This window comes from Bufo bufo, chromosome 10 (assembly GCF_905171765.1).
Source record: "Bufo bufo chromosome 10, aBufBuf1.1, whole genome shotgun sequence".
Taxonomy (NCBI): Eukaryota; Metazoa; Chordata; class Amphibia; order Anura; family Bufonidae; genus Bufo; species Bufo bufo.
Genome location: NC_053398.1, coordinates 26,178,756 through 26,195,154, shown reverse-complemented (window position 1 = coordinate 26,195,154; position 16,399 = coordinate 26,178,756). Strand labels below are relative to the sequence as shown.

The window sequence follows — 16,399 nt, the reverse complement described above, 5'->3', positions numbered from 1 at the left end:
AATATACCAGACAAGATATGCCTCCATTGTCTCAGATCAGACAACCCTTTTAAAGGGGCTGTTCCATTACAAAAATTGGGGATGTGCCTGTTGACTACAATGTGACCGCTGCTCCGTTCAAATGGGGGAACACAGGCTCCCCATTCTCGTGACTGGTGGTGGCCCCAGTGGTTGGATCTCTGTTGACACCTATCCTGTGGCTAGGGGAAAAGTTGTTATAATGAGACAACCCCCAGTGCCTTAGAAATAAATAAAATTTATATATATATATAGGAGATGAAAAACGGACAGCACTCCAGATAAAAGATAGTGGTGTTTATTCACCCATGTGGATGGCAACGTTTCAGCTCATACAAGAGCCTTTTTCAAGCAAAAGGCTCTTGTATGAGCTGAAACGTTGCCATCCACATGGGTGAATAAACACCACTATCTTTTATCTGGAGTGCTGTCCGTTTTTCATCTCTTATTGACGGGGTAAGCTGCTACATCCCTGGACTTAGCACCCTCTTTGTGTTTTTTCCGGTGCCGCCACTATTTTCCTTTTCTCTATATAATATATATATATATCTCCATAGTCTCCGCCCCTTTTTTTTTTCCTTCTCTTTTTTCTTTTTTTGGTCTTTTTCTTTTTTTTTTTTTTTTAGAAAAAAAAAATTATAATTTCATCTCCCCCCCCTCACCACCACCAAATCCCCTCGCCTACACCGGGTGTCCACTCATCTAGTTTTTTAACCATTTCTGCAATAATTCTGCAAATCTATGGGTTTTTTTGGTGGACACCAAGTGGAATTCTTCTCTGACAAGCGAGAACCTAGTCCGGTTCTCCCATTCCCTGGCCACAGGTACCACACCATCTCCTCAGTGCCCAACAATGCACCTCCTAGCATGGAATAGAAGTTTAGAGGCTATGGAACGATGTTTATAAATTATCTATCTTATCCACTACCCCCAAAATACATATTTCAAACTCCCTAGGGATACTAAACCCATGATATGCCTTTATTTTTTCATTAACCTTCTGCCAGAAGTCTTGGATCTTTAAACATGTCCACAGTAAGTGCACATCATCCACCCCTATCTGGCCACATTTTTTGCAACTAAATTCTTTGGGTTTATAATATTTCATTAGGCTAATATAATCGGTATAGTACATTGAATTGGGTGATCCTATGAGATAATTGTTTGAGACCCTGTTTTTTTGCTTGTATCGCCCTCTCCCAAAACTCTTCCCGTTGAGACTTTAGAACATCCTGCCATTTGTGCATTAAATAATTAGTTGCTTTTTTCCCCTGTCTTTTGATGTAACAATGATTCATATATCCTAGACACCAGTTTCTTCCCCACAATTAATTTAGAGATATTGGCTAGAGGGCGTGGGAAGGTGGTAATTTGTGTTCCCCTTTCCCAACGTCATCCTTAAGGTCCCTTTCACACGGGCGAGATTTCCACGCGGATGCAATGCGTGAGGTTAACGCATGGCACCTGCACTGAATCCCGACCCATTCATTTCTATGGGGCTGTGCACATGAGCGGTGATTTTCACGCATCACTTCTGGTTTGCATGAAAATCGCAGCAAGCTCTATATTGGTGTGTTTATCATGCAACGCAGGCCCCATAGAAGTGAATAGGGCTGCGTGAAAATCGCAAGCAAGTGCGGATGCGGTGCGATTTTCACGCACGGTTGCTAGGAGACGATCGGGATGGAGACCCGATCATTATTATAAGGGAAAATAATAGCATTCTTAATACAGAATGCATAGTACAATAGCGCTGGAGGGGTTAAAAAAATAAAATAAACTCACCTTAGTCCACTCGCAGCCCGGCTTCTTTTCTGTCTTCTTTTTTGCTGTGTGCAGGAAAAGGACCTGTGGTGACGTCACTCCGGTCATCACATGGTCCGTCACATGATCTTTTACCATGGTGATGGATCATGTGATGGACCATGTGATGACCGGAGTGACTTCACCACAGGTCCTTTACCTGCACACAGCAAAAAAGAAGACAGAAGAGAAGCCGGCTGCGCGAACAAGTGGATTAAGGTGAGTTTATTTATTTATTTTAACCCCTCCAGCGCTATTTTACTATGCATTCTGTATTAATAATGCTATTATTTTCCCTTATAACCATGTTATAAGGGAAAATAATACAATCTACCCAGCCCCTAACCCAAACCCGAACTTCTGTGAAGAAGTTTCGGGTTTGGGTACCAAACAGGCCGATTTTTCTCACGCGAGTGCAAAACGCATTACAATGTTTTGCACTCGCGCGGGAAAATCGCACCTGTTCCTGCAACGCCCCCTGCACCTGTTCCCGCAACGCCCGTGTGAAAGAGGCCTAAAGCTTGTTTCAATTGTAGATAGAAGAAGCTCATGTCCCTATCTCCTATTCCACACTCGTTTTTAAGGTCCAGGTATGTAAGAATATCTCCCTCCTTCCATATTTGACCCAGTCTAAAAACTCCATATTTGCACCAGATTCCCTGTTCAATCAGCTTTAATTCTGTAAGTTGAGTCTTATCCCACAATATGGTATCGGTATGTAATCTGGTCTGTGGCCACAATTCTCTTACCTCTTTCCAGGTTTTAGCCCACAGGCCAAATATCAGTATTTTGGGGATTTGCTGTTGTGACAATGTCAGCCTCCACCAGTTGGAAGATGCTGCATTTGTCCAGCTTTTTATTGATCCCTGCTATCATGGTCTTGTATCTTTGTGTATTACTCCATATTAACATAGTTCTGATATGGCCAGAGAAAATATAAAGTTCCAGGTTTGGGACCGACAGCCCAGCCTCTCTCTCCCGAGCGTGTAGTATTTGGGCTCTTATCCGTGTTTTTTTACCTCTCCATATCAGATCCGCTAAAAGCGACGCTATTTTTTTTAAAGATTTTTTTTGGGGATTAATACCGGCGCATTCCACAAAATATAATTCAAGGAAGGTAAAATGCACATTTTCACTAGGGAAATACGTCCTGCCATTGAGACATGTAGTTTTTTTCCATACCTCCATTTTCTTCCTAATTTCCTGAATTTTGGGGAGCACATTTAAGTGAACATAATCCTTAGAATTAGGGGTTATCCAGATTCCTAAATATTTTACTGGTTCCTCTGGTCTCTTGATTTCCAATAACCCCGGTGTTAAGTTATTCAAGGGATCAATCGGGATACAGGACGATTTAGACCAATTAATATTCAGTCCAGTATATTTACTATAATTATCAAATATCTGAAAAATCCTAGCTAGTGATCCATGGGAGCCCACAAACAGCACAATATCATCTGCATATAATGCAATCTTTTCTTCATGGGATCCAAACCTAAAACCCACAATTTCTTTATCTTGTCTAATCCTATCCGCTAAGGGTTCCATAACTATAGCGAATAGCAGGGGGAGAGGGGACATCTCTGTCTAACCCCCCTGCCGGTGGCGCCCGCCACTTTAAGGCCGAATGCACGCGGCCGTGAGCGGTCCGTGGTATCCCGGCCTGGCATACTGCTGACAGCAGGAGCGCACGGAGTCATTGGTTGCTATGATCTATACGAGTGTATTACTGTAGTGCAGCGGCAGCATGAAGCGCACGGCGTCATAGCAACCAATGACGCCGTGCGCTCCTGCGGTCAGCAGTATGCCAGGCCGGGACACCACGGACCGCTCACTTCAGTGTTCCACGGCCGTGTGAATTCGGCCTAACAGTGAACTCCACAGCGCCCGTCCCTTTAAAGTCTCATTCACACGGGCGTCACGTTTTGGCTCAGGATGCGTCCCTGGTGCATTGCAGCAAACCCGCGCGAGTAGGTATGCAATTTCAGTCACAATTGCGTTCCGTTGTTCAGTTTTTATTGCGCGGGTGCAATGCGTTTTGCACGCGCGTGATAAAAAACTGAATGTGGTACCCAGACCCCGAACTTCTTCACTGAAGTTCAGGTTTGGGTTCGGTGTTGTGTAGATGTAATTATTTTCCCTTATAACATGGTTATAAGGGAAAATAATAGCATTCTTAATACAGAATGCATAGTACAATAGGGCTGGAGGGGTTAAAAAAAAGAAAATAAATATTTAACTCGCCTTAATCCACTTGTTCGCGCAGCCCAGCTTCTTTCTTCAGGACCTGGGTAAAGGACCTTTGATGACATCACTGTGCTCATCACATGATCCATCACCATGGTGATGGATCATGTGACGGACCATGTGATGAGCGCAGTGACGTCACCACAGGTCCTTTTTCTCCTGCACAGCAAAGAAGAAGAGAAGCCGGGCTGCGCGAACAAGTGGATTAAGGCGAGTTCAATTTATTTTTATTTTTTTTTAACCCCTCCAGCGCTATTGTACTATGCATTCTGTATTAAGAATGCTATTATTTTCCCTTATAATCATGTTATAAGGGAAAATAATAAAGATCAGGTCCCTATCCCGATCTTCTCTTAGCAAACGTGCGTGAAAATCACACCGCATCCGCACTTGCTTGCGATTTTCATGCAACGCACAAGTGATGCGTGAAAATCACCGCTCAAGTGCACAGCCCCATAGAAATGAATGGTTCCGGATTCAGTGCGGGTGCAATGCATTCACCTCACGCATTGCACCCACGTGGAAAACTCGCCCATGTGAAAGAGGCCTAACAGTGAACTCCACAGCGCCCCATGCATGTAGCAGTGTAGTTGTGCCGTCATAGGTCATATGACTGAATATTTAAGGACCTGCGAACTGCTAAAACCTGTGATCAGTTGTTATGGCAACCTGGAGTATGACCTGCAAACTTCTATTGGCTAATAAGGGACATGTGACCATGTAAATGGCAGTTCGGATTTAAGTAAAAGGCTTGCTGGCTTCTATTGGTTGATGCAGGTCAGTAAGTCCTAGAGAGCCAAGTCCCGGTCTAAAACCTTCCCAGACACCTGATGTACCTGTGTGCCAAATTTGGTGAAGATCGGTCCAGTCGTTTGGTCGCGCATAAAAAAATAAAATAAAAATAAATAAAAATAAAAAAACCCTAGACAGACACTCATCTATATATCTTAAAATTAATAAAAAAATAATAATATGTATATAAAGATTTAGAAAGGTGTAATATAAAAAAAAAAGTCATGCATGCCTCACTAATTTCCCACCACTCCTCTTCCTCCCAACAGTTCCTCTTGACGTGAAACGGCCAGTCAATCACTGAAACAAACGGCTCCCCCAATTGCTGGGCAGGGGAGCCGTTTTGGCCCCGGAAGAGCAGGGCTCCCGTGGAAAGCCGCCATGTTCACAACTGACAATTGCCGATCAGATACATTAGCGCTGGGTCTCTGCTGAGTGAAGCGGGCGCCATCTTTAAAAGGCGTTAAACAGACCCATAAAATGAATGCCACTTAGTGGTATCGTCTCTCACGGGCACCTGTGCTGAAGAGGGTATACAGGATTCATATACTGATGACCTATCCTCAGGATAGGTCATCAATATCTGATCGGTGGGCGTCCGACTCCCGGCATCTACGCTGGTCAGTTGTTTGAAGAGGCCTCTTCCTAGGTCAGCGACATCACGTTAATGGGTCACATGGCCTAGCTGCACTCAGTCCCATAGAAATGAATAGGACCAAGCTGTAATACCAAGCACTGCCACTATACAATGTCTGTGAGCCGCGGCCTCTTCAAACCTAACTGATCAGATATTGATGTCCTAGGCACAGTTTAGGTCATCAATATATAAGGCCCTGAAAACTAAAGAAAAAAAAAGTTTCATGCACATGACAGGGCTGCCCCATTTAATACAGCTAAGGCTTCATTCATGATGTCTCATTGATGTTGCCCCTTATGCTGAAGAGGACTTTGTCTTCTCACCTGTGAGCACTTCTTCCTTATGTCTGAAGCTTGTACCTATTCCTGGTGTAGGGTCCGTAAGGATCTTTTTTTCTGATTATGTTAAACGGGTTGTCCGGGTTCAGAGCTGAACCAGGACATAACCCCTTCTTCCTTCATTCAGGCCCTCAGGGTTGAGCATCGGAGCATTTGTAAACAAGGGCTGTCCGTTTAAATTTTTACAGGCCACGGCATTAGTGCCGGTGACACCGCTGGCAACACTGCAGGGCGGAAGCCTCCGCCTAGCAGAGACCTGGTATGTCACCAGATGTAATGAAAAAGCCCTTGCCCTGTACGATCCAGCGCAGGGCAAGGGAGAGCATGAAATACTCCGATGCTCATCTCAGAGTAAAGGGTGGAGAAGGGGATATGTCTGGGTTCAGCTCTGAACCCAGACAAAAAGTTTTTGTTTTCTTGTAAATGCCCTAAGTTTACTTTGCCACCTCTGCAATGGTTAAAGGGGTTTCCAGAGTTCAGAGCTGAACCCGGACATACCGAGAATTTTACCCAGACAGCCCCCCTGATGATAGCATCGGAGCATTTTACACCCTGATGCTCTCCCTTGCCCGGCGCCAGACTGCTAGGTGGAGGCTTCTGCCCAGCAGTGTGTTCGGTGACGTCACTGGCTCTGATGGGCCGGCTTTAGCGCTGCCTTAGTCGTTTTACAGGCTAGGGCAGCGCTAAAGCCTATCAGTGCCGGTGACATCACTGGGCTCACTACCGGTCGGAAGCCTAATTATGGAGAGCATGAAATGCTCCGATGCTCCTCTTAAAGGGAACCTGTCATCAACTTTATGCTGACCTCACTGAGGGCAGCATAAATTAGTGACAGAAAAGCTGATCTCAGCGGCGTGTCCCTCATGAGCTAAAAGTAAGTGGTTGCCGAGAACCAACATCATAATCATTGCAGCCCAGGCCTGGAAAAGAGTCAAATCTAGCGAGAAGAGTCCTGGTTATTATAATCTCCTGCTCTCTCACCCATCTGCTGATGATCGGCAGTTGTCTCTAAGGCCGAATGCACACGGCTGTGTTCCACGGCCGTGAGCGGTCCGTGGTATCCCGGCCTGGCATCCTGCTGAGAGCAGGAGCGCACGGCGTCATTGGTTGCTATGATCTATACAAGTGTCTTACTGTAGTGCAGCGGCGGCATGAAGCGCACGGCGTCATAGCAACCAATGACAGCAGGATTCCAGGCCGGGACACCACGGACCGCTCACGGCCGTGTGCATTCAGCCTAAGAGATAAGGGAGAAAACTAAGGAGAAGACGGTCAGTCATCAGCAGGTGAGGAGGAATTCATGAATAACCAGGACTCTTCTCAGGTGGCCGTGACTCTTTTCCAGGTCCAGTCTGCAATGATTGTGATGCTGGTTCTCGGCAACCACTTACTTTTTACTTATAAATGACAGACCGCTGAAATCATCTCACCTGTCTATACTTTATCCTGCCATTAGTATGGGCAGCATAAAGGTGATGACAGGTTCCCCTTAGTGGGGCTGCCTGGGAGAAAATATGGGTATGTCCGGGTTCTGCTCTGAACCCAGACAAACCCTTTAGGCCCCTTTCACACGGGCGAGTATTCCACGCGGATGTGATGCGCGAGTTGAACGCATTGCACCCGCACTGAATACCGACCCATTCATTTCTATGGGGCTGTTCACATGAGCGGTGATTTTCACGCATCACTTGTGCGTTGCGTGAAAATCGCAGCATGCTCTGTTTTGTGCGTTTTTCACGTAACGCAGGCCCCATAGAAATGAATGAGGTTGCGTGAAAATCGCAAGCAAGTGCGGATGCGGTGCGATTTTCACGCACGGTTGCTAGGAGACGATCGGGATGGAGACTCGATCATTATTATTTTCCCTTATAACATAGTTATAAGGGAAAATAATAGCATTCTGAATGCATAGTAAAATAGCACTGGAGGGGTTAAAAAAATAAAATATATATATAATTAACTCGCCTTAATCCACTTGATCGCGAAGCCGGCATCTCTTCTGACTTCTTTCTTTGCTGTGTGCAGCAACAGGACCTGTGGTGACGTCACTCCGGTCATCACATGATCTTTTACCATGGTGATGGTGATGGATCATGTGATGGACCATGTGATGACCGGAGTGACGTCACCACAGGTCCTTTTCCTGCACACAGCAAAGAAAGAAGTCAGAAGAGATGCCGGCTTCGCGATCAAGTGGATTAAGGTGAGTTAAATTATTATTTTTTTTTTTTTTTAACCCCTCCAGCCCTATTGTACTATGCATTCTGTATTCAGAATGCTATTATTTTCCCTTATAACCATGTTATAAGGGAAAATAATGCAATCTACAGAACACCGATCCCAAGCCCGAACTTCTGTGAAGAAGTTCGGGTTTGGGTACCAAACATGCGCGATTTTTCTCATGCGAGTGCAAAACGCATTACAATGTTTTGCACCCGTGCGGAAAAATTGCGCGTGTTCCCGCAACGCCCGTCTGGAAGAGGCCTTAAGATCAAAGTTTTGCCCATTTTTGGAGATGTCCATTTACCCATTTTTCATGTATACGCCTAGCTACCATACCAATGCATATTAGGAAATGCTAATCGAGGCTATACAATAATTGGCTCCTTACCTACAGGGAGCCACGATACCTTATGTATCTCTAATAGGTCGACCGCTTTCCTATAATAAAGGCTGGAGAAGAAGGAAGAAAGGAACTTCTTGGAGACGTTTGCCTCCTCATCTGTCTCTAATTGTTCTTTATTGGTACATCATTGAACTTCTGTTGTTGCCGTCCCTGGAGCGAACAGCGCAAAGCTGCTAAACCCCGCGACCACTAAACACAATAGAATCTGCCATTTACTATTCCTCTATGGACACCGACAATATATATAAACTGGAAATACAGGATACAAACTTCAGAGCCCTCAGATGCAGACAATGCCCTTCTTAGGTCACGTCATTCAAACGGCTCATTCCCCCCCTTGTAGGATTAGGACCCCCACCTCCGCTGGCAGGAGAAGATCTGAACCCTCGTCCCATCTCTCTGAATAGGAAAGGAAAATGAAGTCGTCTTCCATGACAATCATAATTCAAGGCTCACGCTGTTCGAGGCTTCCAAGTATCTCCAGACCCAAATACCTTGTTTTCAGTACACAGCGTGAGCACAGCGGGGCGCCAAAAAAAAAAAAAAAAAAAAAGATAATAATCACGTGACGGCGAGCGCTATCTGGTCAGGTGACGCCGCGGCTAATCTGATTTGTTGACCATAAAGCATTAACCCGTTTAATGACAATGGTACGCAGTGCAATGCAGGACAGTGCCCTCAGCCTAAAAAGGGGTTAATTGGCACCACCCAATGCCGCTGCATTCCAGGATGGATGAGGGAAGAGGCTTTCGCACAGCATAATGGCAGACGCCAGTAAGAAGATTAGGAAAGTGAATGCGACTGATGACAGGGCAGTTTTCTAACCGTGTTCACAAAGGACACTCAGGATCCAAGAAAGAAAGTGGGCGACCTAAATGATAACACAGACAATGCTTTTTAAAGAAAACCGCCGGCAGATCTGATGGCAGACGAAACTTGGCGCCAAATTAATCCTTAAAAATTAATAAAAACAATATAAAAAAACCGACACAAACCGCATCAACAATATGCAAAAGAAGACTCATGTAGGCAGTCAGGAGAAACTAAGAGCAAAATCAAATCCGTCAGTGTCCGAGGGTCCTGCTCTCTGGGGGCTCCACGTCCCCACAAACAGGGGCAACATGTGGGACACACGCAGGCGGTATCCGTGTTTTGTGGATCTGCAAAACAGCAAACAGACGTGCGCACGAGCCCTTCAGCAAACGGCATTTATCACGTAGAGAAAGTTAATACAAGGCACTTACTAATGTATTGGGATTGTTCCCACCAGAGTGGAATTGGTCGGCACTGTCACCACTGCAGCCAATCAAAGGCCTCAGTGGTCACATGTGCTAGGATGGCACGTCACAGCAGTGCTCACAGGTTAAAGCCACTTCCGGTCTAGCGAGGAATCGTCTGGGAGCAGATGGACGACTGGTCACATGTCACAAACATGGAGGTTGTCAGCTCCTAGGCCGAACCCCTTTAACCTCTTCCCGTAATGTATTTCTTTCCCCTTCCAAAAGATTAGTTTTTTTTATTGGAGAGTTTTTTTTTTTTTTTTTAATGGCGCCATGTATTTTACCATACAACGTGAGCGTTAGGGGTTTAGTTCTTACACGGTTACCTCTGCGGTAAAAATTACACATTAAAGGCTCGTTCACACGAACGTAATTTGCGTTCTGCATACGGAACCGTTCATTCCAATGGGTCTGCAAAAGATGCGGACAGCACTCTGTGTGCCGTCCACTTCCGTTGACCCCTCAAAAATGATGAGTCATGTCCTATTCTTGTCCGTTTTGCGGTCAAGAATAGGCATTTCTATAATAGGCCTCCTGTTCCGTTCGGCAAAAAAACAGCACAGTCGTGTGAACGAGCCCTAAGGGGGTCATTTATTAAGACTGACATTTTAGACACCTGTCTAGATAAGGCCCTGCCCTGGCGCATTCAGCGCCAGTCTAAATCCACGCCAGCTCCCTGGCTAGCATGGATTTAGATCATTTCCTATGCCTAAAGCTAGAAGCACACGACCGTATGCGTTTTACGGCCGGCAAATTGCGGATCCACAAAAAAAGAAAAAAAAACAAAAAACGGACATCCGTATGTCATCTGTTTTTTTTGCAGATCCATCGTAACAATGCCTATCCTTGTCCGCAAAACGGACAAGAATAGGACATGTTCTATTTATTTTTTTTGCGGGGCCACGGAACGGAGCAACGGATGCGGACAGCACACGTAGTGCTGTCCGCATCTTTTGCGGCCTCATTGAAGTGAATGGGTCCGCACCCGAGCCGATGCAGAACCAAACCACGTTCGTGTGCATGTAGCCTAAAACAGGCATAGAAAATGATAAGTGAGACGGACCCACTTTTTTAGACTCAGCACAAGCGGGGAAAAGTCGCAGAATGAGGCACAAATAACCTTTGCACTGCAATCAGATAAACACCTGAAAACAAGGCGTCATTTACTGACTGATATACACCAAACTCCATTCTGTGGGTCTGTACCATTACAGCAATGCCAAATTTATATCGTTTTGGTTATGTTTTAGTATTTAAGGGTACTTTCACACTAGCGGCAGGACGGATCAGACAGGCTGTTCCCCATGTCGGATCCGTCCTGCTGCTATTTCGCCGTGCCAATGCTCCGTCCCCATTGACTATAATGGGGATAGGGGCGGAGCTCCGGCGCAGCACGGCAGTTCGCGGTGAGAGGCCGCCGGACTAAAAAGTCGGACATGCAGTACTTTTAGTCCGGCGACCTTTTGCTATGCACTGCTGTGCCGAGCTCCGCCCCCGTCCCCATTACAGTCAATGGGGACAGAGCGGCGGTCCGGTGAAATAATGGCAGGACGGATCCAACAGGGTGAACAGCCTGTCGGATCCGTCCTGCCGCTAGTGTGAAAATAGCCTAAAAAAACCTGTTAGAAATAATAATAATAAAAACCCCCACAGGATTATTCAATATAAGGGCTTGCTCACACGACCGTGCCGGGTTTTGCAGTCCGCATATTGCGAATCCGCAAAACACAGATGCCGTCCGTGTGCCTTCCGCAATTTGTGGAACGGACAGCCCTTTACAGAAATGCCTATTCTTGTCCGCAAAACGGACAAGAATAGGACATGATTTATAATTTTTGCGGAGTGCTACCTGCATCTTTTGCGGCCCCATTGAAGCGAATGGGTCCGCCACCCAAGCTGCAAAAAAATGTGTCTCGGATGAGGAACCAAACCACGGTCGTGTGAATGAGCCCTAACTTTGAACAATCCTGAATCTGCTGACATTTCCCGGGCAGTGCTGCATATGAATACGGTATTCTCTTGCCTCGGAATAAATCTGTGCAGAATATTGACCTTGAATTTTACAACCCGTAGTATACTCATGACGGCAGCAAATTCCACATGGAAACTGAGCCGGCAGATCTGCAGGACAATCCCTGCATTAGGATTTCTGTCTGTAAGGAACCTTTCTATGGCTATTTTACACCCCCCCCAAAGTGCAGGGACAATATAAATAAAAATACTGCTTCGTGTCTACAACTCCTAGTCTTCCGCTAACGCTTCCCCATACCGCCACTCGGGGAAAGGGGTAGCCCAAACGTCAAGGAAACTTCCATCACCATAACCACCATAGGGATCCTGCAATCCTGCGTTTCTGAGTGCGTCCTGGGAGGCGGAGCAAGACTGACAAAAGAAAACCGATCCGTCCCGCATAGACTTAGGCCTCTTTCACACTACCGTTTTTTTTTTTTCCGTTTTGCGGGCCGTTTTTTACGGAACCATTCATTTCAATGGGTCCGCAAAAAAAACGGAATGTACTCCGTATGCATTCCGTATTTCTGTTCAAAGATAGAACATGTCCTATTATTGCCCGCAAATCACGTTCCGTGGCTCCATTCAAGTCAATAGGTCCGCAAAAAAAACAGAACACATACGGAAACGCATCCGTATGTCTTCCGTATCCGTTCCATTTTTGTGGAACCATCTATTGAAAATGATACGCCCAGCCCCTATTTTTTCTATGTAATTACTGTATACTGTATATGCCATACGGAAAAACGCAACGAAAAAACGGAAACAAAAAAACAAAACGGAACGGATCCGTGAAAAACGGACCGCAAAACACTTAAATAGCCATACAGTAGTGTGAAAGAGGCCTTACAGTGGTTCTAATGCCGGATCCGTCTCGGTCATTTCAGCGAAAATACAACCGGATCCGTTCAGAACAGATGCAGACGGTTGTATTATTATGACGGAAGCGTTTTTATTGATCCATGAGGGATCCAGTAAAAACGCTAGTGTGAAAGTAGCCCAACTACTGCATGCCGGATACTATTATAAAACGGAGGTCAGGTCTGGATACTGACTGGAAAGTAGCTTTAGAGAAAGAGACTAAGGCCCCTTTCACACGGGCGAGAATTCAGCGCGGGTGCAATGTGCGAGGTGAACACATTGCACCCGCACTGAATCCGGACCCATTCATTTCTATAGGGCTGTGCACATGAGCAGTGATCTTCACATTTTTACTGGTCTGCGCATGCACAGACCGGAATGTCGGATCCGGCACTAATACATTCCTATGGAAAAAAATGCAGCATCCGGCATTCAGGCAAATTTTCAGTTTTTTTGGCCGGAGATAAAACCGTAGAATGCTGCGGTTTTATCTTTTGACCGATCAGTCAAAAAGACTGAACTGAAGACATCCTGATGCATCCTGAACGGATTACTCTCCATTCAGAATGCATGGGGATATGACGGATCAGTTCTTTTCTGGTATTGAGCCCCTGTGACGGAACTCAGTGCCGGAAAAGAAAAACGCTAGTGGATTTTCTGTACCAAAAAACGCACGCTTTAGGCCTCATGCACACGACCGTTGTTGTGGTTCGCATCCGAGCCGCAGTTTTTGCGGCTCAGGTGTGGACCCATTCACTTCAATGGGGGCGCAAAAGATGCGGACAGCACTCCGTGTGCTGTCCGCACCCGTTGCTCTGTTCCGTGGCCCCGCAAAAAATAAAAAAAAATAAAGCATGTCCTATTCTTGTCCGTTTGCGGACAAGAATAGGCAATTCTATAATTGCGGAAGGCACAGGGGCGGCTTCAGTTTTTTTGCGGATCCGCAGTTTGCAAAAAACGGAACGGTCGTGTGCATGAGGCCTTACTTGCATTTTTTTTTACGTGGATTTGACGTGGTTTTGCTGCAGATATCCTCCTTGCCTTGAATAGAGTAAACTCTGCACACACAAAAACAGGACAAAAAAAACGGAGATTCTGTGTATTGCAAAATCCCCAGGTCAATCTCGCACGGAAACCGTACACGACATTTGTGTAAGCTCATACGCTTTATTGGTGCGGCATTACGCTGCTGCACAGAAAAAGCTGAGGGTGATCTGCAACATGTGCAGGTGGCCTAAGGCCCCTTTCACACGGGCGAGTATTCCGCGCGGATGCGATGCGTAAGTTGAACGCATTGCACCCGCACTGAATACCGACCCATTCATTTCTATGGGGCTGTTCACATGAACGATGATTTTTACGCATCACTTGTGCGTTGCCTGAAAATCGCAGCATGTTCTATATTCTACGTTTTTCACGCAACGCATGCCCCATAGAAGTGAATGGGGTTGCGTGAAAATCGCAAGCATCCGCAAACAAGTGCGGATGCGGTGCGATTTTCACGCACGGTTGCTAGGAGACGATCGGGATGGAGACCCGATCATTATTATTTCCCCTTATAACATGGTTATAAGGGAAAATAATAGCATTCTGAATACAGAATGCATAGTACAATAGCGCTGGAGGGGTTAAAAAAAAAAATTAATAATAATTTAACTCACCTTAATCCACTTGCTGGCGCTGCCGGCATCTCGTCTGTCTCCTTTGCTGAACAGGACCTGTGGTGAGCATTCATTCCAGGACCTGTGGTGACGTCACTCCGGTCATCACATGATCTTTTACCATGGTGATGGGTCATGTGATGACCGGAGTGACGTCACCACAGGTCCTGGAATGAATGCTCACCACAGGTCCTGTTCAGCAAAGAAGGAGACAGACGAGATGCCGGCAGCGCCAGCAAGTGGATTAAGGTGAGTTAAATTATTTTAATTTTTTTTTTTTTAACCCCTCCAGCGCTATTTTACTATGCATTCTGTATTCAGAGTGCTATTATTTTCCCTTATAACCATGTTATAAGGGAAAATAATACAATCTACAGAACACCGATCCCAAGCCCGAACTTCTGTGAAGAAGTTCGGGTTTGGGTACCAAACACGCTCGATTTTTCTCACGCGAGTGCAAAACGCATTACAATGTTTTGCACTCACGCGGAAAAATCGCGGGTGTTCCCGTAACGCACCCGCACATTTTCCCGCAACGCCCGTGTGAAAGAGGCCTAAAGGGTTCATCGGTCAATAAATCAGGCAGTTGGAGCGGATTTTTTTGTAGTTTGACAGATATGTTGTAACTGGCGTAAAACCGCAGACAGATATATCCTCAAATATAGAAAAATTAGGTGAGAATTTTAATTTAGTGCACACAACAATTTTGGCCGTGGACTGAGGACTTCTCCAGGACAGACCTGAACCATCCCTTTTTTTTGCAACCCATATGCAGAACCATTCACTTCAACGGGGCCGCAAAACAAACGGAAATGACCCTGTGTCCGCCAAAAAAAAAAAAAAAAAAAAAAAAGTGAAACTATCCTACTATTCTCTGCATTACGGACAAGGATAGGACCGATCTATTAGGGGCAGGCCGTTCCACAAAATGCGGAACGTACAGGCGCGGGATCCATGTTTGTCACACTGCCCCTATTTTACCACTTTTAAAACACCTGTATAACAATATCTGTCGCACGCAAATTTAGAAAAAGTGTCAAAAAACGGGTTGCAGGACAATTTTACGTAAAAACAGATTAAAACAGTTACAAGATTACACGAATGGCGCTAAATGGCAAATAGACCTCCTACCGAAACTCCCATCCGGCCACCGCACCACAAGGCGACAGGTCCCTTCTTGGCGAAGTTTTACACCGCTGGCCGCGCACGCTGCGTCCTATTCATAGCAATATTAGACGCCACACAGAATTTGGACTTGCAGTCGGCACCAGTATAAACCACAGTGTGAACTGGTCCAAACCACAGGACAAAAACACCAGGTGGTAAATGCTCTGTATGGGCAAAAACTCACCAAAAACCGATATAAAGCTGCAGATCAGATAAAGTTTTTTTTTTTTTTTTTTTTTGTGGCAGCACCCTATCTCCAGGGACAGGGTGCTATGATATCGCAAGTTCCCTCATACACACCTTGGACCTTGCGTTTTTCTGCCCTTTCAAAACAAAGCAATTCAATAGCAAGGGAAACCATGACGGCAACACAAGCTGACCCTCGGGGCGGTTACCGTGTACCCCCAAATACACCACAGCCCACGTGACTAAATCCCCCACAAAAGCCGAAGATTACAATTCATTTCACCGACTCACCGTGTAAATGTCAAGGCTGCTGTGAGGTCGGCTGACTGACTCCAGTCCCAGACACGCCTCTAATAAAGAAGCTCCCGATTGGCTCGCTGTCTCGATTCCCCTCATCTGATTGGCTTCTGCGGCGTCACGCTTTCCCGTGGTGCAGCGCGTTGTTGACGGGTGAAGCAAGATGGCTGCGCCCGGTTATCGAGGCGTGAGTGATGGAGCCAGGGCTGAGACGAGCTTTCGGAGAAAGGTGCGGGGAAAGCTCCCGGCCATCAGCGGGACCCGGCCCTCCGTGCACAATGGGCAGCTCCTCGTCTCCACCGGCGTGCCCTCTCTGGATCACATCCTAGGTGTGTGGAGGGTGCATGGTGCATGGTGCATGGTGCCATAGCTGCCATCCGTGTAGTGTGCAGCTGACCCAACACTGAGGGCTACATCTACAGTGCATGGGGCTATAGTAGACATGGATACATACAGTATATAGGACATACATTACA

General features: G+C 46.0%; 2 protein-coding genes across 5 annotated transcripts in view; one reads left to right on the top strand and one right to left on the bottom strand.

Moving 5' to 3' along the window:
• IMMP1L (inner mitochondrial membrane peptidase subunit 1) overlaps positions 1-15,968 on the bottom strand; it is a 55,132-nt gene extending 39,164 nt beyond the window's left edge. For both annotated transcript variants that reach the window (XM_040410030.1, XM_040410031.1), the window contains exon 1: positions 15,918-15,968. The gene's annotated coding sequence lies outside the window, so the exon portion shown is untranslated. The remainder of the gene's footprint in view (positions 1-15,917) is intronic.
• A 96-nt stretch (positions 15,969-16,064) lies between these two features.
• Positions 16,065-16,399, top strand: part of ELP4 (elongator acetyltransferase complex subunit 4) — a 261,945-nt gene continuing 261,610 nt past the window's right edge. For all 3 annotated transcript variants that reach the window (XM_040409516.1, XM_040409515.1, XM_040409517.1), the window contains exon 1: positions 16,065-16,252. In XM_040409516.1, coding sequence (XP_040265450.1) covers positions 16,087-16,252 — 166 coding nt within the window. In that variant the 5' untranslated portion in view covers positions 16,065-16,086. The remainder of the gene's footprint in view (positions 16,253-16,399) is intronic.